General features: G+C 44.2%; 1 protein-coding gene across 2 annotated transcripts in view; it reads right to left on the bottom strand.

The window, feature by feature from the left end:
- The window catches only part of CDC42BPB (CDC42 binding protein kinase beta), a 1,057,701-nt gene that overhangs the window by 863,787 nt on the left and 166,730 nt on the right, over positions 1–27,184 (bottom strand). For both annotated transcript variants that reach the window (XM_085626326.1, XM_085626327.1), the window contains exon 3: positions 23,634–23,717. In XM_085626326.1, coding sequence (XP_085482452.1) covers positions 23,634–23,717 — 84 coding nt within the window. The remainder of the gene's footprint in view (positions 1–23,633; positions 23,718–27,184) is intronic.

The raw sequence follows: 27,184 nt of genomic DNA, 5'->3' as shown, positions 1-27,184 counted from the left end.
CCCTCGTTACGGAGGCGGCCAGGGGCCTCAGTAGGGAGCAGCAGGGGCGACTGTATGATGTGGGTGATAAGGCGGGCAAACTGATAGCGTGGTTGGATAAAAAGGAGAGAGTGAATCGTGTGGTTCCGCTGATTGAGAGGACGGATGGTGTGAGTGTCACCGAGCCAGAAGAAATTGTCTCCTGTTTCGCGGATTATTTCCGCGAGGTGTATTCTCCGGTCTCTCCTTGCTCGGAGGAGGACTCCCATTCCCTGCTTAGGGATATCGCGCTGCCCTCCCTCTCGGAGGAGGACAGGGTGTCGCTGGATGCCGCTCCTACATCCGACGAAATTGCCCTCGCCATACGTTCGGTTGCCTCTGGCAAGGCCATGGGCCCAAATGGCATCCCTATCGAGTTATATAAGTTGCGACCGGATGTACTGGCGCCCCACCTCCGCGCGATGTTCCTGGCGGCCCACTCGCTGGGCTCCCTCCCGCCGGACCAGCGTCTGGCTACTATCGTGGTGATCCACAAGGAGGGGAGGCCTCGGGACCGGGTCACATCCTATCGGCCTATCTCGCTTTTGAATGCGGAGCCCAAAATTCTCGCCAAGGTGCTGGCCAATCGGCTGGTCGGCGTGGTGGGCGACCTGGTTCACCAAGACCAGTCCGGCTTTATCCCCCATCGCAATACAGCCCTTAATATGCGGCGCTTGCACGGGGTGCTCGCACGTGTCCCATTCGTGCGGGAGCCGCGGGGTTGTCCGATTCAGATTGCCTCTCAGGGGTTTCGATACCTGGGTGTCTACATTACTCTGGACCCAGAGGCTCGCTACGAGCGGAACTTGCTTCCCCCTCTCCAGCGCTTGAAGGAGGACGTCGTGCGCTGGCGGCGTCTGCCGCTTTCGCCGCTCGGCCGGGCGGCGTTGTTTAAGATGATGTCGTTGCCACGTTTCTTATACGCTCTCCAGAACACTATGGACCCAGTCCCGGCGCGCTACTTCAGTGAGGTGGAGAGTTTACAGCGCCGCCTGTTCTGGGACGGGAGGCCGCGCATTGCCCTGGCGAAGTTGACGCTCCCATGGTATGACGGGGGGATTGCCCTCCCGGACATTAAACGGTATTACTGGGCCTCCCAGCTAGCTGCAATTAACCATGGCCTCTATGGGCCCGCCTTGAACCCGGCGTTTGAGATGGACAAGATGCTACTGCCCGGTGGCGACTACAATCGAGCGCTCTACTCTGGCGCGCCCGACGCTCGCTTGACGGGACCTACGCGTGTCATGGTCAGAGTATGGCATGCGGCTAATGCAGCTATGGGGTGGAAGGACCGTTTGACCCGGGCGTCACCGCTGTATGTGTCTGAGAAGTTGGGCTCTCTCTGGACCTCGAAGGGCTTCGCGAAATGGGACATGATAGGCATCAGTAAAGTGGGGGATCTCTGGTCGAGGGGAGGATTTAAAACATTCGAGATGCTGCAGACGGAGTTTCAGTTGCAGGGCAGTGAATACTTTCGATACCTGCAGATCCGTCATGCACTGGGCTCCGTCTTCCCAGATGTCGCCTCCATCCCGGAGTCTTCCCCCCTGGAGGATAGAGTGCTAGATGGCCACGTCCCAGACAGTACGATCTCCCTTATTTATAAAAAACTGATTAATGATCGATCGGGCTTGCTGATTGGCCTTCGCGAGGCTTGGGTTGCCGACGGTCTGGAATTGGACGATGAGGACTGGATCTCCGCGGTGGCCTCTCCGAAGGAGGTGGCTATACCGGCTCGCCTTCGCTTCGTCCAGCTCAAGATACTCCACCGGGTCTACATGACGGGGCCAAGGCTTCAGCGCATGGGCTATACTGTGGATGGAATGCCCGAAGGTGGAGCGATTCTGGCGCGGTGTGCACGAGGTCCTGCGAGTGGTTACGCGTGTTGCGCTGCTGCCGGAAGCGAGGAGATGCCTGTTGAATGTGTGGGAACCAACTGACTACTCGGCTCCGCAAACGTGGTGGGTGACTCTGGGATATATGATTGCTAAGCGTGACATTGCGCAACTGTGGGGATCCCAGAACCCCCCGACGGTGTCGGCCTGGAAAGAGCACATGGACTGGTGCATGTTTCGAGAAAAGGTGGTGTATGTGGCGAGGGGTAAGCCTGGGACATGGGTGAAAGTGTGGGGCCCCTGGAACGCCTACCGTGGGAGTATTTGCGCGCCACCATTGCTGCCTGCTGCCTCACCAGCCCCGTCCCCTTAGCTGACCCCTTCCCCTAGCCCCGGGCACAGGGTTCCCCCAGTCCTCGCTCTGTTTCCCTTCCCCTCCTTGGACTCCTCTGATAGTTGGGGTTCCCCATTGGGGAGCACGTGCTGCTACTTTCGACTGTAGGGTAGCCTTGTGGGTGTTGTTTTCTTGTTGTTTGTATAAAATGAAACCGTACTGTGACGTATTATGGCTGTGGCCCATGATGTTGATGACTCCTGCTTATGCTCCTTTATAACGCCAAGTGTTCTATGAACGTATGCCATATGTTTCTGCCATTCCTAGCGGCCGGCCGGAAGGTTGTGGGCCCATATTTGTATATTCTTGAGATTTGTAATAAACGGTTTCAAAAAAAAAAAAAAAAGAAAATCAAACTTAAAGTCCTGCAGGGGTTTGCCATGATATGGGCAGCATTAAGGAAGGCGACGGGTCTTAGCTACTTCTTCAAACTGGCCCCAATCTGGGATTCTCCAGGCTCCCCAGATTGCCTCCGCGATAGGCTGGCTATCCCACTTAGAGACGCTGGAATTAAACTATGGGGAGATCTAATCAGCAACAAAACATTTATCCTATGGGAAGACCTAGAAAAGTTAGTGGGTAGCGTCCTCTCAAGATTTAAATTCATCCAGTTATATAGTTGGATACAAACCCAGCTCAAAAAAGAAAAATTCATAGGAGGAGGAACTAGTTTGGAGCAACAGCTCGTGGAAAGGCCAGTAGGTAAAAAGGAAGTTTCCTACTGGTATTGGGCCATAGAACAGGTGGTTGATGGAGAATTTAAGCTGGCTGATGAGCTGTGGAGTTGATCGCTGCCTAATGAACAGTGTCACCATTTATGGCAGGAATCTTTCAAAATCCTCTTCAACATAGTTAAACCAGCATGGTTGAGGAGGAACCATCTATTCACGGCTCATCGTGCATACCTATCCCCCCTTAGATTATCAATAATTAGTAAAAGTACACAAGTTAGTTACAAAAAATGCGGTTTGCTTGAGGCCTCGGACCTTCACATGTTTAGAGGCTGCCCCTCCATCCAGACATTTTGGGAAGAAGTACAAAAAACATTGTGATTGCTATCCCCAATATGCTCTCCAATCGACCTAAAATTAATTATATTTGGCTTACATACCCAGATACTAGGTCCAGCCAGACTTCTCCTATTCTATTCAATTCTTCTGGCAAGAAGACAAATTTGTAAGCATTGGGTAGATTTCGCCCCTCCTACTCACTCGGACTGGCTAACTTCCTTATATGAAACATCTAAAACGGACATGGCAAGAGTGTGTAGCAAGAAAAAGATTGCATACTGGGACTCGCTGTTGCTCTGGAGAAGATTTTTTTTTTTTTATTTGGGTCCTATGATTATGCCAACTGGACACTTCCAGGACCAAATTGGACATGCCCATGGTTATTGTGCATTGAGAGCGTCCATATGGTCTTTTAACAATCTGTAGTGGTACCTAACCTCCCTAAATCAACAGATGGGAAGTGCTCTTTGGTCTGACAACATACCCCTCTAGGCTTCGGGCTGAGGGCATCGAGAGAATCCGAGGGAAGAGCCCACGTTATCCTAGCCTATGGACAAAGGGGAATGCATAGACGGTCAGCATGTAATGGGTATTGGCGAATGAGGACAAATAAAAATTATTTAAAAAAAAAAAAAAAGGAATTTAAAGATATCGTAAAACATTTGATGAATGGATCAAATAAAATCCATTCAAAAATTCATTAAAAACAACTGTTTGAAAAAGTATTGAAACTGAAGAATTAAGAAACCTCCAAAACAATGGAGAAAAATTACACAAACATTCTAGGGGGGAAGATGCTATTCCCCTCCCACTTAGTGTACATGACACTGGTTTCAAACGTTTGAGTAATTCCTTTCAGAATCAAAGAAGCTCCATAAAAGTGAACAATGGGTTCAGAAATGTGAACCGAGTGCATAAACGGACACATAAGGTTAGTAGTTTGTGAAACTAATAATACATAACCAGATAAAAAATCTTTCAGTAAACAGAGCAATTCTTTTTTTTTTATTTTTTTATTGTTTTTGTCTTTTTCAAGCAGTGGCACAGCATCAATTCCAACTGTATGCTTACAACATCAACCATTAGGGAAACCACAAATGTGGGAACATGCCAGTGATTTATGTATACAACATCCCAGCCTGTCTTGTCAGGGCATTACAAACATATCGAGTAAATAATTAAGGTCATAACCTTAAAACAACTTCACATGCTTCAAAATTATTCTTGCACATCATTCCATTCGTCCACATCCCCCAGACTCTAGGGTAACCAGAGTAATTCTAACTAAAACTGATTTGATTGTGAATGGTCAACCTACTCATTTAGATGATTATCTAGCTATGGAAAAAGGCCACCAAAGTTCTTTTGGGAAATTAAACCTTTCTGGGTCGTATCTGTGTTCCTTGAAAGAGAAATACTGGAAAGAAGGATGTGGAACACAGAAGATGTCACCATACAGTGGTGCATGGGAAGATCGGAAAGCAAAGAGCTCAAGCTCCTCGAGGTCTCTTGACACACAAAGTGGAGAAGGTCTCATTCATCCTCTCATTCTGAAGGGACACAGTCTTGCATACAGTTCCCCAAGGATCAATCTCTGACTCTCGGTATCACTGTTGCACTCTTTAGCATTCAATATTGAGACTCAAAGACAATGTGGAGGACTTTGGGGTATGTGAGCTCGAAGCTGAGCTATCCTTTGACGCAGAGGTGGCTCCTAGGCTATGGTGGAGCGCCCTTCCCCTCCTTCCAAAAACCGCAGGAAAGAAAAATAAAACTATAATTACCACTCGTTTTATTTTTATTTTCCTGCCCAGTCTTGGGGCAGGACCTGGAAGTGGCAGGCACTGAGAGGAGTGGTAGTGCACTCCCATAACTGCGCATGACAGTTTGGCTGGCCTGCCATCTCAGGCCGGCCAAACCGTCATGCACAGTAAATGCTCTCTCCAACCCAGCAACGCAGTTGGGTTGAAGAGAGCAGAGAGAGTAGGCGTCTGTCCTGGAGCGCAAATCAAGGGCATTCAGGCCAATCCTGAAGCTGCTCTCATGAGTGAGAGCAGCTTCAGGATTGCTCACAGAGCATTCTGGGAGCCTGTGCCTTCCCTTCCTGCGAAGAGGAGCAGAAGGGCTTAATGGGGACAGCTGCAGGTAATTTTTTAATTTTTGTTTTTATCTCCCCTATGATCTCTAGTTTGCCCTACTAAAAAAGGTAAACTAATATCCACCTCTTGACATAAGAAGAAAGCCATGAATAAACTTTCAGAACATTATACAAGATTGCTTGGCTTTTCTGCTCACACAATTTTTAAGAGGCAACATACATATAGGCTGGCTGGGTCATAAGGTGAAACATTTGTGCCAAGCCTTGGGGGTGGTGCTCGAGGGGGGCGGTGGAGTTGTGGAGTTTGGGGTCATCATGTAGTTAGGCAAAAGATCAGAAAAATAGATACTAATTTAAAATATCACATGTTCTCGCCAAGAAATCTCTAGACAAGAAAACATTTATTGAAATCAGGCCACATCTACAAAGTCTCAATGTTAAATGTGGGATCATTCATCCTGGATGGTACAGGATAACGTCCAATGACAAGGCCATTGTGTTTTAGGAAAATAATTGGCCGGTCAAATATGTGGAATCTGTCTCCTCAAAAAAGAGATGGAAACTGCTGATGGAAACACAGATAGAAATAATTAATGCAGCACCCCAGTAAAAACAAGATATGAGCCTTCAGAAAAAATATCTCTATCAATTATATCATGGTAGAAAATCATCTACCATTTCCAGAGCGCTTCAGGAAATGTTTTACTCTACCTCTCTCAGTCTGATGCACCTCCAACATATATTCCGCCCTTGTAGTCATAATAGTTGTCATTTATTTCAATACTCATCAAGCAGCTATACTCACCTCAAACAGGACGCGATTCTCTGAACCTACTGCTCGGATAAACAGAGGTACTCACCCAAAAACCCCATCACTTAGACAACTTCGAACATTCTGCAGATAAACGGCACACACAGGCACAGAAGTACGAGTCATAAAGTAAATCTCTAATGTCTCTCATGTGTTGATAGTAAAATGGAACAAGCACTGGCAATGCCGATAGGTCTGGCTTTGTGTCACTGATTTTTTTTACTTAATGAGTCACCATAAATGCACTCTGTCACTCATCTTTGCACGCATGCATGCATTCATCTGGCCACCTACTCATTCCTGCACTCGTCTGCTGACACAAGCACAAAAAAAATACATAAACTCAACATATGCACGATAAATCAAAAGAATACCAGTAGAAAAAATAAAACATGGTACTGTCTAAATGCGGCAGGCATATGGTTGCAATAATGAACCTACACAGACCAATGGGTCTCCGTCTTAAAGAGGCACTGTAAAGAGTCAATCATTGTTTTAAAGTTAAAGCACGTCCACTACATTTAGAATCAAACTGTTGGTCACCGTGATATGCTAAGACAATGATACACCACAGACAACAGTATTCTATAAGGATTGCCTGGTTTAGAGGAAGTGATCACATGGGAAGCAGCGCACTGCAAATGAAATGAGTGTCAAGCAATGGACACATTATCACTGCCTGGCGAGCTGCATTACCCTGTTAAGAAAAATTGCACAGACGAGAAGCAAGGAAACGAAAGGACAAACCTGAAAACAAAAGGAAAGCCAATCATCCCGGACACTGTTGCATGCTCACTTTCAGGTGAATATGCGCACTTCTGTAGCTGTCCCAGTTGTTCCTGTTCCCAAACCAATGCAATACGTCATGCCATACAAGTTATACCAGCCTGTTAGAAAATTTACAGTTGCCGGAGACGTTTTTGTAGTTAAAAGCGTAGAACACAGGAGTGTGACTGATTATGTAACTTCTTATAATAGATATGCCAATGAAGTTGCTCAGTAATGTGTCACTGTGGCATACACATTTAATGGAGAGTAGGCAAATAACTCTGACGAAGACACCAATTTTGCTATTTTGTTATCTGTGGCTGATACTTGAGAGGAAGTTAAGAGATTGCAGGAGGACATGCCAGAAGCGGAACAAGGGTTGGTCAGAGAAGGCTGTATCAAGAATGTGAATGCCATCTGGGTCTCAGCTGATGGAAAACCTGTGCTGCCTGCATAGTTTATTGTTGCCAACGACTACACATTTTAATGGTCCTGCACACATAGGAAGAGATTCCATAGTTAGATTGTTCGGACAGGATTGATTCAATCCTCCATTTAGAGTCATGGCTGAGGAATTGTGCCATAGATGTGACACTTGTCAACAAATGAACATAGAGATCAGGATACCAGTAACAATGAGTCACACAGGAGGACCATTTAAAAGAATGCAGATGGACTTCATAGAGATGCCTGTCTAATGGGAATGGGCTGAGATATGTCCTGGTTATAGTGTGCATTTTTTCCCGATGGGTGGAAGCCTTCCCAACACGAGGAAGGACAGTCTCACTGTAGCCAAACTGCTATTGTGAGAACACATACCACGGTTCAGTTTTACAGTGCCACTGGAGTCAGACAGAGTTATTTAAATAATGGGATTCTTAGAATGCTGTGTGTGACATTACAGGTGGAACAATAACACTGTAGCTACAGACCAGAAGCTTCGGGCATTGTGGAACAGATAAATGGGACACGGAAGTATTGGTTAGCCAAAGTGTGTGCATCCACTCATTTGAAATGGCCAGATGCCTTGCCTTTGGTGTTGATGCTTCTCCTACGTACTTTTGACAGAAGAACAAGGTTGTCACTCCATGAAATACTAATGGGACGTTTAACGAGACAGCCCGCAAATGTGCTTGTAAATATCATAGATGATATGATTCAAGACTACTGCAAAGGAGTGGCTGATGTAGTACTGTTACTGCTGTTCCACATCAAGAACAATGCCATGACTTTAGTCCTGGCAACTGGGTTCTGGTAAAGAATAACGTCTGGAAGTAGTACTTGCAGCAGAGGTGAAAAGGGCCATACCAGGTGATCCTGATCACCAACACTGCTGTGAAATGTGGTGTTGCCTAACTGGGTTCATGCCTCCCACAAGCAGAGAGTAAGATTCTTGCTCAAGAGGTGGCGTCAACTGAAACAAGTTTGCAACACCTGTGCCTGTCTGTCCAAAAGGACCAGAGGAGGGTGTTGTACACCACAATTTCTCCACTAACCAAGTTACTAACATTTCACAGAGTGGTGTGGAAGTGCCTCAGGAGGAGGCAGAAGAGACTAAACCATAATAGGGTAATGCCACGGAGTAACCGCAGGTGAAGAAAAGTGACCGTCATGAAGGACAAGTGAAAGGCTGACATCCAGTGTGTCAGTTGAATGTATACCACAAACTATCATCGAAGAGACAGAGTTAAATGGTGTGAATGATGCTGAAGGAGATCAACAGACACCTAGAAGATCAAAGCGAGCAAGAGTACCTAGCTGCAGATACTTTTTACACAGTGTGCGTAACTTGAAGACCTATGACCTGAATGCGATGAGAACAGAACTAATTAAGTCCCCATGAGGTGCCACAACAGTAATAGTGATTGAATTCTGAATTTGACTGATTTGACCCTAGTCTTATCCTGTCACTGATGAACTGTGACTGAACTGATTAACTTTAAATGAAATGTACAATTATTGCTATTACAAAAGAAAGAAAGAATTATGAAGATTCCCTAGCGCAGATGCTGCATTAAAAGAGTAAGGTTGCCATTTTAGAAGACGACAGAGTAGGTTTAGGGACACCTCATTAAGACTAACATATTTAAACTGAATGAAATAACCATAATTCATAAAAAAAGTATTGCTCATTTTGCACAGGTAGAGCCAATTGCAGAATATGACAAGTCTCTCTGCTGATATATATATATATATATATATATATAAGGTCTGACTGTAGACAAACATGTTTCCTTACCAAGCCTAGCGATAGGATACGGATTGCTCTGAGATTAACAGTTGTTGTGTTAGTATTATTAACCTTTTCAATTGGTGTGAGTATTCCTCCTGAGATAGGTACCCCTACACCACCTGCACATTCAATAGATCTGGTAAACAATATTACTTCATATTTAGATGGTTCAGAAGGAAATTTAACGTCAAATATTTATTCCAGATTAGGGCAAGAATACACACATGCCCTAGAAGGTAAGGATTGCGGTGTTTGCATACACGTACCTTCTTCAGCTGCTGAGGATGTAACCTATCATATTCCGTTTTCGCCTGGATTCACCTGTAGTACATTGCTTAGCTTATTTTATAGACAGAAACAATTGGAGTATTATTTCTCAATTATGATTTTATCCTTTCGGAGGTTTCCCTTCATAAGAGAATGAAACCTCAACCACAACCTACGAATATGAAAGCACCTTGGTATTTCTTTAGGTCCTCCAATAGAATAGATATTGTTAAAGCAAATAAGCGAAATTTGTCAGCGAAATTTGACATGTTATATGAATCCACTAGAGAATACGTTTATTCAAGCTTTAGAGGGGAGGAGAGTTCATAAAGCAACAGAGAAGGAAGATGTTTTAAAGAATGTGTGGAAAATGGAGGAAGAGGAGTATAAAGAAAAGAGGGTGTATCCTAGGTTGAAACTAGATGGACAACAGAAAGGAAAGTTATGCATTTACAAAAGAAGGGTTTACACTATAACTCAACACATGGGCTTAAGCAGATGTGAGTACACATCTGAAAGTTTTGGAGGGTCTGTTCAGATTCTACTGGAGAAGATCCCGTTATCCCTGACAGGATGCCTATCTTCAACTGCCCCCTGACTGGGAAAGTACATGTTACTTAGCTTTAGTATTCCCAAAAATGTATCATGCGAAGAGTTGAGGATTGAGAAGAATTCACCTCATAGATCCAGATGTAGTAATAATGATGGGTCATATTTAGTGGGAGATATTTTTGGTGCCATTATTTCTTCACTGGAAGTAGTCTTAAAAGATGAGAAGATTAGGAGGCTTTCTACAGTAGTGGATCAATTAGCAACTAGTACATCTGGTGCTGTGAAGGCAGTAGATACAGAATTAATAGCTCTTAGGTCTCTGGTTTTGCAAGATCAACTAGCTTTAGATATAATGTGAGCAAAGAAAGGCGGAGTATTTAAGATGTTGAAAGTGAAGTACTCCCGTTCTTATATCCCGAACAAGAGCAAAGAGATAGAGGGATTCACGAAGAATATTTCTAACTGAATTAGAAGATTTAGAAGCAATTAGCGTTTTAGGAACCTTACGGAAAAGATCTATATGACCCAGCCTTAAAGTTAAAAGCACTCCCCTAGTTACATGATGGCCAGGTGACACACAAGTTAGGGCCCTGGAGGGAGGCTGGGGTGACCTGGTTGGGAGAACTATACTGTGAAGGGAGGTTTCAAACTTACCAAGAGTTACAGGACACATACAGCTTGATTGCAGGCCACTCCCTCACATACAATGCAATAATGCACACGATCAGGACCTGGTGGGGTCAGGGGCAAGAAGAGCCGCAGACTTCGGCACTGTTACAGGGGTCCTCACATACGGAATAGCCCCATAGGCAGTTATTGCCCTGTATAATCTCCTCAATGCTCAAGCTTCCACAACCAGTCCAATACCTAGGACATTATGGGAAGAAAACCTGGGGTGGGACATCCTTAATGACCAAAGGCAGAAACTTAATGAGCAAGTTAAACAAGTATCTAAAAATCCGATATTTCAATACTCCCAACTAATTTATTTACACCAGACATATCTCACCCAATATGCATACACCACATGTACGAGGGGCAGCCTCACACTGCCATAGATGCTGACAGTTGCGGCGGGATTTTATCATATAGTGAGGCAAGCTTAGTGTTGGGCCTGATTTGGAAGACCGTGACAGGTTTGATCTCGGACCTGGTCGAAAAGGACAGTGCTGAATACCACAGAGCTAGGTCTACTAAGCCTGATGCCACATCCAACTAAGGATAAAAACACCCATTAATTAATTAATTGACCTATCCCTTTTATTGTTTAAGAGACGGATAGCAAGGACATGGAAAGCCGCCCAACCCGTGGCTGCTAATGTCTGGTTAAGCAACCTACATAAATGGGCTAGGGCGGAAGCGGACACCATGAGACAAACACGTCAAAAGGGAGGAAGGAGACAATGTGGGACACTTATATCATCAAACTGGAAGTGAAACTGATATTAGGCCACTTTGAATGCACATTCTGAGTGCAACTAATTGCTGGGACACAGACACACACAAGGCACAAAACGCGTGATGCAAGAACAATTGAGAGGCACTTTAATAACGCAAGAATCCTCACACTGCTTGAGATAGTACCTCTCTGTGACAACCGCCACAGGACAGCATATGCAAGTACCTCCCTCGAAGGGCCACATTGACACTGACAACACCCCCTCATGCAGTCCCCTCTACGTTTCCCCTCACTCGTGGATCACTGCATACAGGAATGTACACTACAAAGCAAATAAGCTAAATGTACATGGGTAAGATATATCATGTAACTGTCTATAATGAGAATGAAATGAAGCAGTAATGGTTCCACTTCACTGTGTGGCAAAATATTAATGTTGAAAATCAATAAATAATTATATTTAAAAAAGAACCTTAGGAAAAGGGTTTTGTGCTATAGGTAGCTTGCTTGTAAGCACGGGTAATGGATTTTTAGCTGCTATTCTTAGGCCTATTTTGATTAGAGGCATTTGTTTAATGTGCTGATGTGCTTTATATATGGGATTTAGGTATTTGCAAGAAAGGAAAGAAGGTGGAAATGGGATAGGAAGAGAGAAAAAGTAAGGCTTACAAATAGATGGAGTTGCAAAACTCTAAGGGCAAGGGTAAAATGACGGACTCAGCAGACTAATGAAATGTTCCTTTGAGATTCATTTGTGTTTGATGTGATGGCTTTCTACTCATCAGGGGGGGGTGGGGGGGGGGGATTGAAGGACGTAATTTTATCTTTGCATAATTAAATGCATTTGTTTGCAAAGTGTGATTTACGATGCTAAATAACGTGTGCATATTAATCAGGTCATTTGAACACGCTATGTAACTTAAGTTAACTGCATTTTGAATGCCGTATATATATGTGCAAGGCTAAGAGGCCTGCACATTTCATTTCCATTTGTTGGAACATTATGTGTTTGTCCACTGCAGATTCTGTGTTTTCCAAGATGCCTTCCTAGTTAGTGAATAGTTAATTGTTATATATTGCACGACTGACGGTGAAGTTCTCATCAGAGGTTGATGCCAGGATGGAAGAGCAACTTGTGGAAAGAGCTGATTACACCCAACAGTCAACCCAGTGGAACATAACAAGGTCATAGCAGTGCATGGACCAATTATGCTGCCCTGAGAAAGAGGGGAGTTTACCTGCTCCCAGAGTCTGAAGAAATACGATTGGTTCCTGTTAGGGAGAACAAGATTAAATAATGCAACTAGTGCCTTGTTCAAAAATAATAGTGTGTGTTCCTTTCGATCTCCACTTCCCAAATGGAAAGTCTGAGCATTCACATTCTCTCATCAAAGACTTTTATTTGGTTTTCTGAAGATGACACCTTGCCTAACCAAATGACAATTCTTAACCTATAGCCACATAATTTAGATTAGGGGTTTCCTTCATGGAACACACATTTAGTATATTTTGTATCCGTTGCATAGTTCTTCTTAATGTTCTATTTTACCTTATCTTGAAATATCAGCTTATGGACCAATTAAACCTGTAATAATAATGCTTAAACCAAAATACATTTAACAATGTGATCTGTTGTCTTGCCGTAAGTTCGGAGGGTGGGTGTTTCAGGACTTATTGTACTTCAGTGGATTCAGGATTGGCTGTGATGCTACTAGGGTTGCAATTTAATGTTCATGTTTTATTGCTTTTTCCTGCAATAAAAAGGTTAAAAAAGAAAACAATCTAAAAATGTAATGAACAATTCTCTTTGTCGAATCCTGTGGATCCCCATTGGTCTCCAATGTTTATGTAAATGTATGTAAATGATTGATCCTAGATTTCTCACGTCGACGAAAAAAGGTCCATATGAGTAGCGGCAGGGCTTGTATAATGATTATATCCGACGCTTGAGATTTAAGGATTTCTGTCAAGCCAGAACTAAAAATTCACTGACACCAGTGTAGCCTTGGGCATCCCACACTACTGTCATACACAAATCTGTACTCTGAAGTCTAATTTTAATGATAGAAGAGCAAGATGCTAGAACTGCAATACATTCCTCATGGCTGCCCTCCTCCCTCCTGTTGCCAGAGAAAAACAAACACAATAAATTAGAACACTGGAATGTTGAGAGCTCCAGTGAAGACCAAGGGGCTCAGGGCTAATAATGGAAGGTCTAAGCCTACTGCTCCAACATTTGAAAGCTTGTCTCTGCTTTTTATTTTAGAACATTCTGCCCTCAGTAGATGGAACGTTCTAATAGGCTTATAGTCCTTCTGTCTTGGGCACTACCGGTTGTTAAAGGCCCTCTTCCTCGGTCCTAGCCGCACTCTGGTTCAGGGCTTATCAACTGGTATACCTCACATTAGCTGGCTGGTTCAGGGCTTATCAACTGGTATACCTCACATTAGCTGGCTATAAGGCTTGATTATCTGGTTATCGAAGATACTTTAACAGTATTAAAATGTCATGTATAAGCCTCTGAAACCTCAAGCTCAGGCAGCTGAATAAACAAACACAATAATCACATCTTAATGGATGGATAATATTCTTTTCTGTAGAAGCACACAATGCCTGCCCAATCAAAACATGTACTCCTAGCTACCAAAATGTGGGGAGAGCCAACCCCCATCTCTATAGTACTCCTGAAGGGTTTTTGTTTTTTAGGTTGATCACCTTATGGATTGGCGATAGCTGCGTTGTCAAGCCAGACGTAAAAAGGATCATGCCATTAGGAAAGAGAATACCCTTTCACACATGAAAAAACAAAGCAGAGATTTATCATTTGTCTGCAAAGCTGCAGATGCCCATGCTACATGGTTAGTTACAAATAATCACAAACAATAGCTTGCAAAGAGCTCCAGCAGTCCTGGGTTATCTACATAAAGGATGCTGCTGGAAGACTTACTTCTCCACAGAGGATGACAGAAATCCAAAGCACACTATCCATTCTAAGAGTTAGAAAAGCTTTTCTGAAAACGGTCAATTCATACCTTAAAATATACATACTGTAGTACAGGAAATAACTTTTGACTTACACCCAGAGAGATTTCACATGTGTGTATTGCAAACAGTTGTTTACAGACCAGATATACTACATAGCTCAACTTAAATCAATTAGATTCACAAATCAAGGTGCTCTTTCCATCTCCCTTGATCTAAAGATTAATCTCTACAAACCTTAGAAACTGCACCAGAAGCAAGTGATATGCAACAGATTTCTTCAGTTCTAGGTTGAATTCTATGAAAATACATGTCTAGATCCATAGAGTTCTCTAGAGATTAGAATGTATAAAAGGTTACACTGTAAAGAGAAATTATTGCTAATCCACAAAAAGTGGATTACTGATAAAGCAGCAAAAACATGGCTTTTCAAGTTCAGTACTCCAGAAAACAAATACATAGTCAAACTCCAATTATTATTGCCAATAAGCTCCTAAAGTTGGATTGCAACTTCAACTAAATATGCACCATCATAGCTGACCATGTGTCTCCTTACATTATAGCAAGGCATCAGATGCTAATCTTGAACAGTGCTTGTAAATCATCTTAGAACCAAAATGGCGGGATCCAATATCTCATCTACTAGGAATAAGAAAGATATCCAACAATTCAAAGGCTAGAATACAAACCTTTTGGAGAATTCCTACAATGAACTTCACAAAAGTGAACCTCAGGTCAAAGATGGCTTACTGGAAAACCCCTTCTGTAACTAAATGGGTTTTGCTGTCCCTTTTGCTCTAACTTCTCAGGCCGACATATTTGCTAACTTAAATAAATGTTCTAGACCCAGATTCTTCCACTCCATCCCTAAAAAGACCTCACATTTCATTTTAGAATATACTCTGGGATCCATGCTTCTAAATTTTCATTTCCCAGTATAAGTAGCTAAACAGGCAGCTTAGCTTATCAGAATCTATATATCACATTCTTAAAATAGGATAAAGGCCTGCCTAGCCCACAAAATATTCAGTCTTATATTTCTTCAATTAATGTTGAACAGGATATTCTAATAAATCTAATCTCCAAATTTAACTTTTCATAATAATTAAATAATATTAAATATCTTTATATAACATAATAATAATTAAACTAGAAAAAAAGTGCAGAGACTAGCTTCCCTAATCAACACACTAGTTATTTAAGAACGGCAACCTGTTAGCAACTGAAGCAACTTGGGTAAATGTAGGCCCTGGATTCTATAAAGGCATTTTAGAGACACAAATGGCCTAATGATGCAGATTAAATCCTCCTTCTCTTCCCACCACTACCATAATAAGCCCTTGCTGAAATGTCTCCATATGATCTTGTACATGATTACATATTGAACTATGACAAAACTGAAACCACCTTTAAAACATTACCAATAACTGTACAAATCAATGTATTCCAGACATCTATTTGGTCTGAAAACCCTTTCAAATAAAATCATTCAAATCCACATCTCTATTAAGGAAAACCAAATTTAGAGATTACAAAGATTTAACAGGTGCATCCTGTCTCAATATGTTGCAGAGAGGATGATTTACCACACTGCTAAATTGATTGTCCTCTACATTCTTTCATTCTCTGCCTTACTTCACAAATATTTTAACTAATAAAACTGATAAAATTGAAACTACAAAACCATAGCCACCACAAATATGATTATTAACAGACAATCATAAGTAAGACGGTAGCATAATGAGGATGCTGTGGAACTTGACCCTCAAATCCAGATTTAATAGCAATTCTTAGCATCATGTACGGTCTACAGCGTTCATATGTTCTATAATGTACTCAACCAAACAATCTGTTCTTTATTTAATAATTTCTAATAGAATGACCAAAATGGTCAGAATTAACTTGGACAGTTATTAGAAATCTTATAAAAAGAGGTCTCTATGGAACATTTGCTCTTTCTTTGTCCATCTCTCAAAAACACCTTGCTCAAGGTAGGTGCACAATCTTATAAGTACTTGCAGTAAACTCTTACAACATCGTGTTCTGAGCTCCTTTCAGTTGGAATGTGTACTCTCTCGCTTTTTCTCGCCCATCTAGCTTTCCTTCTCCTTACTTCTCCCACTTCTCTTCTCTGTCTCCTTGCTCTTTCTCTCCTCACTCCTACTCCTCCCTCATCGTACACCCCACTATGTCACCACATCTCCTGTTCTCACCCTCTTCTTCTCTGTCCCAGTTTATATTACCTCTAGAACGCTGCTCTACCTTAAATCAATCAACACTTCTGTCCCTCTCCTCTTGTAATTCTTCCCATCATCTCCAACTCATTACTGTCATCTCACTACTGCCTGGGTGTGCTTTCCTGTCTTGTGGTTTAAAATATCCCATCATACCTGTAGTACATAAGGCACTGGAAAAAATATACTCCTATAGTTTCAATTTCTATCTAGGTTGGCATAAAACTATAAAAGTCCTGCCGGTTCTTTAATGAGTCTTTCAAATGAGCGATCTAGTCGACTATCACATGAACTTTCTGGAGGATGACAAAGAGAGTAGTAGTGTATTGCTTAGAAAACGAAAAGTTTCTTACCTGTCGGTGTAGTTTTGCAGCTTGAAGATCTTTCTGGATTCACTATGCTGTGCATTATTCCGCGATCTTGTGGTTGGGTCCGGATTCGTAGTCTTTTGTTTGTTTTTTTTTTTTTTTTTTGTAGCCCAGGTGGGCGTCGACGTCCACCATTTGGTGCACCTCCCGTGACGTCGTCGTGCTTCCTGCGGAAGTCCCACCTTTGGGGCGCCATCTTCGGGTTCTTTTTTCCCTGTTTTTTTTTTTTTTTTTAACCCTAGGCGATTGATTAATCCTTTTGTCCATATTTCTGTACGTATCCACCTATTTGATCCTATCCATTTCACCCCCTCTTCCTCCAGCCTCATCTTCCTGGCGGAGGTGGGTGGGTTCGCTAGTGAATCCAGAAAGATCTTCAAGCTGCAAAACTACACCGACAGGTAAGAAACTTTTCGTTTTGCAGCGTGAATCTTTCTGGATTCACTATGCTGTGCATAGACTTTGTAGCGGTTTTCCTATTTTTGTGGTGGCTGGGTGGAAGATGATCGCTGGTCGTTGAAAATGTGTTGTAGCACCTTCTGTCCGACCTGTGCTTCCTTATTCATTTGAATGTCCACGCAGTAGTGCTTTGTGAACGTGTGCACAGATGCCCAAGCTGCTGCGAGACAAATGTCTTGGATGGGCGTGTTTGCCAGGAAGGCAACTGTGGCCCCCTTCTTCCTTGTGGAGTGAGCTTGTGGCCCCTCCGTTAGCTCCTGTCCAGCCTGTTTGTGACAGAATTGAATAGTGAGGGCAATCCACCTAGCGATGGTGCCCTTGGTCACTGGTCTACCCATGAAGCTAGTAGCAAAGGACACAAACAGCTGCTTCGACTTCCTGAGTTCCTTGGTTCTTTCAATGTAGTGCATCACCGCTCTTCTGGCATCGAGGGTGTGCAGGGCCTTTTCTGCGTTTGTAGTCGGGTTTTGGAAGAAACTCGGTATCTGGATACTCTGATTCATGTGAAACGCCGACACTACCTTGGGCATGAAGTGTGGGTCCGTCCTCAGGACTACCCTGTCCTTGTGAATTTGAATGTAGGGCTCCTGTAGCGTTAGTGCTTGAAGCTCGCTCACTCTGCGTAGTGAGGTTATGGCCACTAGAAAGGCAGTCTTCATCGTCAACATTTGTAGATTGGCCTTGTGAATGGGTTCAAACGGCGCCTTCATGAGCTCCGTCAGAACCACGTTTAAATTCCATGCCGGCGGCGGCAACCTTTTCGGGGGTGCCATTCTTTTGGCTCCCTCCATGAATCTCTTCACCACCTGCGAGCTGAAGAAACTTCCACCCTTCTCACCTCTGGTGTAGGCAACGATCGCTGCTAGGTGCACCCTTAGGGAGCTCGAGCAGAGGTTACTCTTTAGAAGGTGTGTGAGGTACCTCAGCACAGTTGAGTCTCTTGTCATTCTGTTGTGCAGGCCCTTCTTCCTGCACCACACCGTGAATCTCTTCCACTTTGCGCTGTAGCACTTTCTTGTAGTAGGTTTCCTTGCCTCCCGTAGCACTCGCATAGTGCTCTGAGGTAACCTTAGGTGTGCGAACTCTAGGTCTTCAGGAGCCATGCTGCTAGGTTGAGGGTCTCTGGCTCTGGGTGCAGGACCTCCCCGTTTTGCATTGAGAGCAGGTCTTTTCTTCTCTCGAACCTGTACGGATTGCCTTGCGCCATTTCTTGAATCTGTGAGAACCATGTCTGCCTCGCCCACTGTGGGGCCACCAGGATCAGAGTCATGTTGCTGGTTCTGCACTTGTCGAGCACTCTGTGCAACAGGGGTATCGGTGGAAAGGCGTAGGCAAATGTCCTCGACCAGCTTATCCATAGGGCATTTCCCTTGGATTGCTGATCTGGTTGCCTGGACGCGAAGCTTTGGCATTTTGCATTGTGGCGTGTTGCAAAAAGGTCTATTGTGGGAGTCCCCCATCTCCGGAAGAGTTTCTCCGTTTCCTGGCCATTGAGCTCCCACTCGTGTGATGCTGAGGTCTGCCTGCTCAGCCAGTCTGCCTCCACATTGTCCTTCCCCGGTAGGTGAATTGCCAGTAGATCTATCCTGAGAGGTATGGCCCATCTCCAAATCTCCTGAGCTAGGGATGAGAGGGGAAACGACTGTGTCCCCCCTTGTTTGTTGATGTAGAACATCGCCGTGGTGTTGTCTGTCTGTACCAACACCCTCTGCCCGCACAGGTGTCTCTGGAATGCCTTCAGGGCTAGCAGTATCGTTTTCAACTCGAGGTAGTTGATGTGGCGGACCGCGTCTGCCGGAGCCCATAGACCCCTCACTCTGAGGTTGTCCATGTGCGCTCCCCATCCCATCTGCGATGCGTCCGTGGTAATGGTCACTGTTGGGCTTGGTGGTGTCAGGCTTCTCCCTGTTGTTATGTTGTCTCTGTTCCACCAAGTTATCTCCTCCTGCACTGCGTGCGTAACAACCACTAGATCCTCCCAACTTCCGTTTGCTTGTGACCATTGCTGTTGCAGCCATTCCTGGAATGGTCTCATGTGCAGGCGTACATTCGGCACCAGCTGGATACAGGACGCCATCATCCCCATCATCTTGCTCACCGCCCTCACTGTCAGAGCTCGCCCCTTCTGGTAGAGCTGCGTCTCCTTCAGTAGGGCATCTGTCCTCCTGTCGCTGGGCACTACTGTGCTGTTGAGGGAGTTGATCTGTGCCCCCAGGAAAATCTTTACCTGTTCCGGTTCCAGCGATGATTTTCCCCAGTGGATGAAAAATCCCAGATTTGTGAGGGTGTCCGTTACGCGTTTTGCGTGCCTCTCGCACTTCTCGCGTGAGTTTGCCTTGACCAGCCAGTCGTCCAAGTATGGGTATACGTGTATGCCCTGCTTTCGTAGGTGTGCCGCTACCGCCGACAGGCATTTTGTAAAGACCCTTGGCGCTGATTTTAATCCGAAGGCCAGGGTCGTGAACTGGTAGTGTTCCTGTTCGATGTTGAATCTTAGAAGGCCCTTGTGCCTTCTGTTTATTGGGATGTGAAGGTAGGCATCCTTGAGGTCCACGGTGACCATGAAGTCCCCTTCTCTTATCTGTGGCAGTACCTCCTGCAGTGAAGTCATTTTGAACCTTTGCGTTCTTATGAACTTGTTTAGGTAACGGAGGTCCAGTATGGGCCTGAGGTCTCCGTCTACCTTCGGAACCACGAAGTAGTTTGAGTAGACCCCTTTGTTGCGTTCCCCGAACGGCACTGCCTCTATGGCTCCCTTTTGTAGGAGTTTCCGCGTTTCCTCTCTGAGTATTGCCAGTTCTTGGGCAGATCTCTGTCTTCCTTTCGGTCTCCTGTTTGGAGGTCTTTTCTCCAAGTCTACGCAGTATCCGTACTGCACGATGTTCCGTATCCACTTGTCTGTGGTTATGCGCCGCCACTCCTGAAGGTAGAACCTCAGCCTTCCGCCTACTGGTGACGTATGCTCGTAGGCTCTTGAATCTTCTCTTCCCCCTGATGACACTTTTCTGCGCCTCACCCTTGGGGACTTGACGAGGGTAGGCGTCTTTTTGCGTGCTGAGTCACTTCGAGGAGGGCTGATTGCCCCCTCTCCTCCTTTGGCCACGTCCGTTCCCTCTCCCGCGAAAGGACTGGCCCCGAGGTTGATATTGCCAGCTTTGCTTCTGCTGACCTTGACCGTGACCTTCGCCCTGCTGACCTTGTTGGAACGCCTGGTGCGATGTCCCTTGTTGGCTTGTACCCCTACCGTAGGGTCTCCTCGAGGGATTACCTCGTCTCATTCCCCTCAGCTGTAGGGCCCCCATGGACCTCGCTGTCTCGTTTTCCTTCTTGAGCTGGGTGAGCTTTTCGTCCACCGTTGCTCCGAACAGTGTCTCTCCGTTGAAGGGGGTGCCAAGGATGTTGTTCTGCACTTCCGGTTTGAATCCCGAGATTCTTAGCCATGCATGCCTCCTCTCTGTGACCCCTATGGCCATGAGTCTTGCTGAAGTCTCTGCCCCATCCAACGCCGTCTTTATACAGGAGTTGGCGATGTTCTTTCCTTCATCCACCAGGTGAGAGGCTCTCTGGCGGTATTCTTCGGGGAGGTGCTTTACAAGCTCCCCCATCTCATCCCAGTGTTGGTATTGGTGTCTATTGAGGAGTGCATTCGAATTCGCCATGCGCCAGTGCATTGCGGCGTTCCTCTCGACCTTTCTGCCTGTGAGGTCGATCCTCCTGCTCTCTTTATCCGGAGGTGGGCCCGAAGTTGCTGGAACGTTGGCCCTTCTCCTGGCCGTGGAGGCTATGATGGAGTCTGCTGTGACGCTACCCTTGATGTAAGGTGGGTCCAGGGAGGAGTGCTTATATTTCTTCTCTGTCCTGGGTGTGATCGACCGGCAGGTGGCAGGCTCCTTGAAGGCTTCTCTCCCCTGGTTCATCACGCTTTGTAGCATGGGGAGGAACTGACTCCTAGTCTGGATGGGGAGCAGTGTTTCGACGAGAAAAATCGGCTTTCGGCCTCTCCTCGTCGAGTTTGACGCCGAAGGCCAGTGCTGCGCTCTTCACCACCATATTGTATACCCCGATGTCGTCGGGTGGCGAAGGCCTCGAGGGGTACGTGTCCACGGGCTCCTCCGGGTTTTCGGTGTCGAGATCGTGCCATTCGACGTCGTTGCTGGTAGATGCCGCCGATTCGAAGAACGACTGTTGGTCTTCTTCCTCGGCTTCTTCCTCATAATAGGGCTCCTCCTCTTCTTCGAGATCCCTTGTCAGCCCTTCGGCGTCGAACTCCTCTTCGACCTCGACGACGTCCGCCGATGAAACTGTTGGAATCTTGAATTCCTTCATCCTGGCGTCGAACTCCTTCTTCCTTTGAAGGATGTTCTCCATTTCGGCCTCGAGCCGCCTCTTCTTTTTCTCCATTTCGGAGATGCTTTCGGCGTCGACCGCGGGTCTTTTCGATGAAACTTGCGTCGACGTCGAACGTTCTTTCTGCGTCGATCGGCCCGTTTCATGGGATGATTTCGACGACCCTTGCCTTTCGGCGTCTTTCTGCACCTGGGAGTCCTTTTGTAAGGATCCGCTGGGCTTTTTGTCCGAAGTTCCCCCCTTGGACGTCGAAGCTTTCGGCGCCGGGGCTCCCTTCGTGGACTTTGACTCAGTTTTTCTCGAGTCACCCTCGTGTTGTCGAGGTACTTTTTGTTTTGCGCTCGACGATTCTCTTACCTCGTCTTCTTTTTCCTTGTCGGTCTCTACGACCGTGAAGTTTTCGGCTGTCTCGGCGACGTTGTCCTCGTCGTCTGAGGAGAGGCCCAGAGCGTAGAGCGTCGGGGGCTTCCCCTTGCCGTCCATGTTGGCGTTGGCCCTTCTCTGCCGCTCTCTCACCCTGAGTGTCTTCGGCGCGAAGGCTGAGCAGGCGTTGCAGTCGATACTCTGGTGATCGACCGGTAGGCAGAGGTTGCAGACCGGATGCTGGTCTCTCTGCGCGAACTTGTGGTGGCAGTTTGGGCAGAACTTGAATGGCGTCTTGTCCATTTCGTTCAGGGTCTCTGAGCGTGCATTCTCCAGGGCTGTCGAAGAAAAAGGCTCGCTGGTCCTCTTTCTTAGCGCTCCTGATGAAATCTGTTCAATCTCTGATGTCTTCTCTTGATTCTATCGATGAAACTCGATTTTCTTCCTTCTTCCTCCGAGTGAATTTCTGGAGCTTCCCGATGTTGATCCAGACCCAACGGCGGAAAAAAGAATCTGAAGATGGCGCCCCAAAGGTGGGACTTCCGCAGGAAGCACGACGACGTCACGGGAGGTGCACCAAATGGTGGACGTCGACGCCCACCTGGGCTACAAAAAAAAAAAAAAAAAAAAAAGAAAAGACTACGAATCCGGACCCAACCACAAGATCGCGGAATAATGCACAGCATAGTGAATCCAGAAAGATTCACGCTGCAAAACATCTGTTACTTCTCCATTCCCACCCCGGAATCCATACCCCCTCTGAAACTTTAGATCCACAGAGAGAGTATGCATTGTCTAATTTCAAACATACACAGGTAAATACAGCTGGGCCATGAAATTGTGAATTTGTTAAGTGTTTTCATGAAGGAGCATATGTCAGGCACAGCTAGTGGCTTACCAAATTAAATTATAACTGTGTGTATGCCTGCAGTATTTTTATGTTGCATGCATGGTAAAAAGATTGTCTTAGGAAGGCCGATACAATATGTAGTGACTGGGTAGATTAATGTGGGCTTTCACACCAGTCAGAACCTGGTGGGTTTTTCAAAAAGTTCAAATGGTTACTGGTCACAGAGTTCCATAGTCTGGCTGCTGCGTTGTAGGAAAATTGCCCACCATTCATGGCCTTATTTACAGAGATTTTCTTCAGGGGCCTAGTGTCCATGGATCTTGCAGGGCAACTGGGAAGACAATGTATAAACTTGGAGCTCAGGACGAAAGGATGACTGACACGAGAGGCTATACACACTGTATCGAATTGAATTTCTTTGACCCTCAGGAGCCAGTCTAAGGATTGAAGTTCAAAGGAGATGTGACTGTGTTGGTAAGAAGGTGTGCTACAGTGTTTCGCACTCACTGGAGAAGGTAATCTGAAATGGCCAATTGAGGTGGTTTCAGTAATACAGTTGACAAGAAATTACAACAATGATACTAAATATGTGATGAAAGAAGGCCAGTGCTACAATGATGAAGAGTAGGGAAATAAAGGTCTTACCTCTGCCCTTTTCAGCATTTCCCATTTGTTGAGGATTTTCATAGCATAAATACGCTCTGTCTTTTTCAGTTTAACGACAGCAACCTAGAAAACAAATGTTTTGATTAAAAAGGACAATAATAAATGATACGCTGAGACAGAATTATAAATATTTTTATTTTTTATATACTGAAATCTGTAACAAACTGTACTGGAAAACAGTGGCTTGTTATAAACGTATCATTTTGGGGGTCTTTTTCATATTAAATTGTCAATTCGGATACTACAGGACTCGCGTGAAAAATGAAATGCAAAGTCTGGTTTACAATGCTGGAAAAGAAGCCACTTAAGAGGAAGGGGCGAATTTGGTAAGTGCAACATAACAATAATATAGAGAACTACTTTCCAAGCGGGTACTAAATTTACCAACACCACCCCCGGACGCTGCAGAAATATTTGAAATAACATCACACAAAGACAAGCCAAGAGATACGGGGTGGAAAGAAATGCATGTTGGCCAGTAGCGGCCTACTGTTCGTCACCAGAAATCGTGCACATATTGAAGGGTGTTCCATGTTTAGAAATGCTTTTCAAGCAAAAGGCAACTGTAGATTCTCATTCATCTATCCAAAGAAAGAAAAAAAAAAGGCAAAAAAAGTGTTTCACAATATACAAGCTGGTTGCCATCAGTTCAAAGAAAGATGTTTTTATCAAGTCAGTCAATATCTGTATTTCGGCCTAAAAGGCCATAAAAGAGCAAAGTAAATACAAATTATATAAAAACAATTAAAATTGTTTACAATTATCAAGTACTCCAGATCACCATTATACAAGATTTAGGTTTGCTAACAGAAAAGGTTAAACACACAGAGGTACCATGCACCTAGACAAAGGAGCATTGTATAAAAATGTAAAAAGCATTTTTCTATCTGTGGCACTTTTAGGAAGCCCTGCCGGCCAAGTTTGCGGGGCACAAAACAGAGTCTTGGGCATCTTCCTGGATTCTCAGGTAAGGATTATTTGAAAAACCAAGCGTAAAATGTGCATTTTTAAATCATATTTTACTATTAGTAGACACTGAATTGGATTTAAAAGGTGATTGTGCACGGACTTATCAGGTATTGAAATGCTGAGCGCCAAACTGCTATTTTTAAATCAAATGAAGTGACATTGTCACACACCGGTTTACTATGGAGCTCTCTCTGAAAAAATGTTTTTGGAGAAAATAATGCAAATATTATAGTACAATGTGTCAGTAACACCGATTAAAAACTTCTGGAATTTGAAGACATTGGTACAAGCAATATATGTCACATCTTCCCACCAAATTAATTCTAAAAGAAATTATGGCAAAATTGTATGACAGAACACAAGGGCCAGTAACAGCCAAACAGAGGATTAAAATAATGTTACAGGAAAGAAGGGACTAAGAGCTGAGGGATCTCTTTAATTTTTATTTTCTTGGTTTCCTGAAAATTGCGTTCCAATAAAAAAAGATAACACACGCTATAAAATTAGACAGATAAACATTTCAAAATGTATTCAATTCATACTGTTCCTTATTAAAGGAAATCAGTCATATTTGTAAAGTGCATAAAGTATCTCCAAGTCTTAATAAACTTCTTTCCACCTCCCCTCTTTTTGCATACAGATTGTATTGTATTTAATGTACACTATATGAAAATATGGGTGTTCACTTGTTTCCAGTCATTCGTGATCACAGAGTGGATTAATAATATCTACATAAACCATCAGGTTCTGGTACCTCTTGTTCCTAGTCTCAGAAGTCTTGAGATGCTGAGAAGAACAAATTGTACATTTGGGAAAACAGGCACTCCAAAGGAGGGCAGAATAAATAAGATAACCTTTTATGAGAATTCCCTTAGCTTCAGAGAGCCCCATTTCACATGGGTCTGTGTTTCAAGCTCGTGACATATAGGGCAGTGGTCAGAAATATTTGTGTTCCAACTATGTAGTCTTACTAGGGGGTATATACCAGGCAAAGTGTGCAAATTTGCATTCGCTTAACGTTCGATTGCTCAGCCCTTTGCAATAAAGAAAGGATATTTCTAGGCATTCTACCAGAGTCCGGCTCATTACAGTTCTATTTGCCTATTATTTTATTGAAACACTGGTGGGTTGAACAGAACCCCCATAATCCCCCTCAAAGCTTTGATGTGGAGAGGTAGATATTTACTTAATATGATACAGATTTGCTAATAGGGCAGTTTTTTTTTATCGGAGATGGTGATTATTTCATTTTAACAGTTTCTCAGGGAATTGTTTATAGTCCAATCTCCTAATTTCCCAACGTCTTTTTCCCCATCTCCTACTTTCAACTTGAATATTTTGAGGGCATAGTGATACAAGTGTAAGTGGGGTTACTGCATGTTATAGCAGGGATCTTCAGAAACTGCCAACAGTGTGTCTGTTGTTGATGGTAATTATATTGCGGTCTCTTACCAATTTAAGATTTCAGGTATGCAGAATAAAAGGAACCAGATAAGGACAATTAAAGCATAACATACCTTTTAAAAAGTAGTTATTAAATCCCTTGGGCCAGCTATGTTGTAAAATCTGGAGTTTGCAATTAAAAAATCCACAAAGTAGCATGCTTTTCAGCCTTAAAGAGCCAACCCTCCTCCTTTCCATAACAGATTTAATTTCGTTGGCTTACCCGCTATCAATGGTTATTTCAGACAAAACTTTTAATCTGTGTTGATTAAATGAATTATTTTGGTGACCTGGAATTGATGTGAAAAAACACTTTCAGAAGAGGTAATACATTCATTTTAACCATTGCTACACTGCCTATAATGGATATTGGGAGCTTGTCCCACCTATATAACATGGACTTAATCTTGTAAAGGAGGGCTATTGTTTATATAAATCTTCATATTTTTCGGTAACTCCGATACATAAAAACCTTATTGGTTTCTTGTGATGAGTTGCATGCATTAGTAGTTTAATGTCTGTATTGAAAAGTATGATTTCTGTTTTAGTAGTGTTTACCCTATAATAAGAAAGTATTGTGAATGATGGTAAGGAAAAGTTTATTAATTACATTAGTGTTGGATTGGAGGTACAGCACAACATCTTCAACATAAAGTTTCAGTTTAGGAGGACCAGGGATTGCAGCTTTGATTGCTCCACCGGTCCTAGGATGCTTGTTTCCAGTCCAGGGAGGACCTGTCTTGGCAGTTCGGGCTGGACTGTTCCCATGAGGCACAGGGTCAAGAATGATTTGCATATGGCTGGGTCCAAACTGGAATGGTATGGTGAGCAAAAAAACGATGGATTTAGGCCCAGATCTCTGTACTGGTGTGAATGTATGACATTGTTCTGCATTCTGTCCATCAACAGTTCTTTTTGCATTTGTCACCCCGAGTGGGACGGGTATGCCCAGACGTGGGTCCCATGCTCTCCATGCCACTGGAATCAAGCTATTCTGGCTGAAGAGGGGTGAAACAGCGAAACCGGTCCTAGGATGCTTGTTTCCAGTCCAGGGAGGACCTGGCTTGACAGTTCGGGCTGGACTGTTTCCATGAGGCACAGGGTCAAGACTGATTTGC

Source organism: Triturus cristatus, chromosome 9, assembly GCF_964204655.1.
Source record: "Triturus cristatus chromosome 9, aTriCri1.1, whole genome shotgun sequence".
Taxonomy (NCBI): domain Eukaryota; kingdom Metazoa; phylum Chordata; class Amphibia; order Caudata; family Salamandridae; genus Triturus; species Triturus cristatus.
The sequence above is the reverse complement of the archived record's forward strand: the minus strand, read 5'-3'. Positions and strand labels throughout refer to the sequence as shown.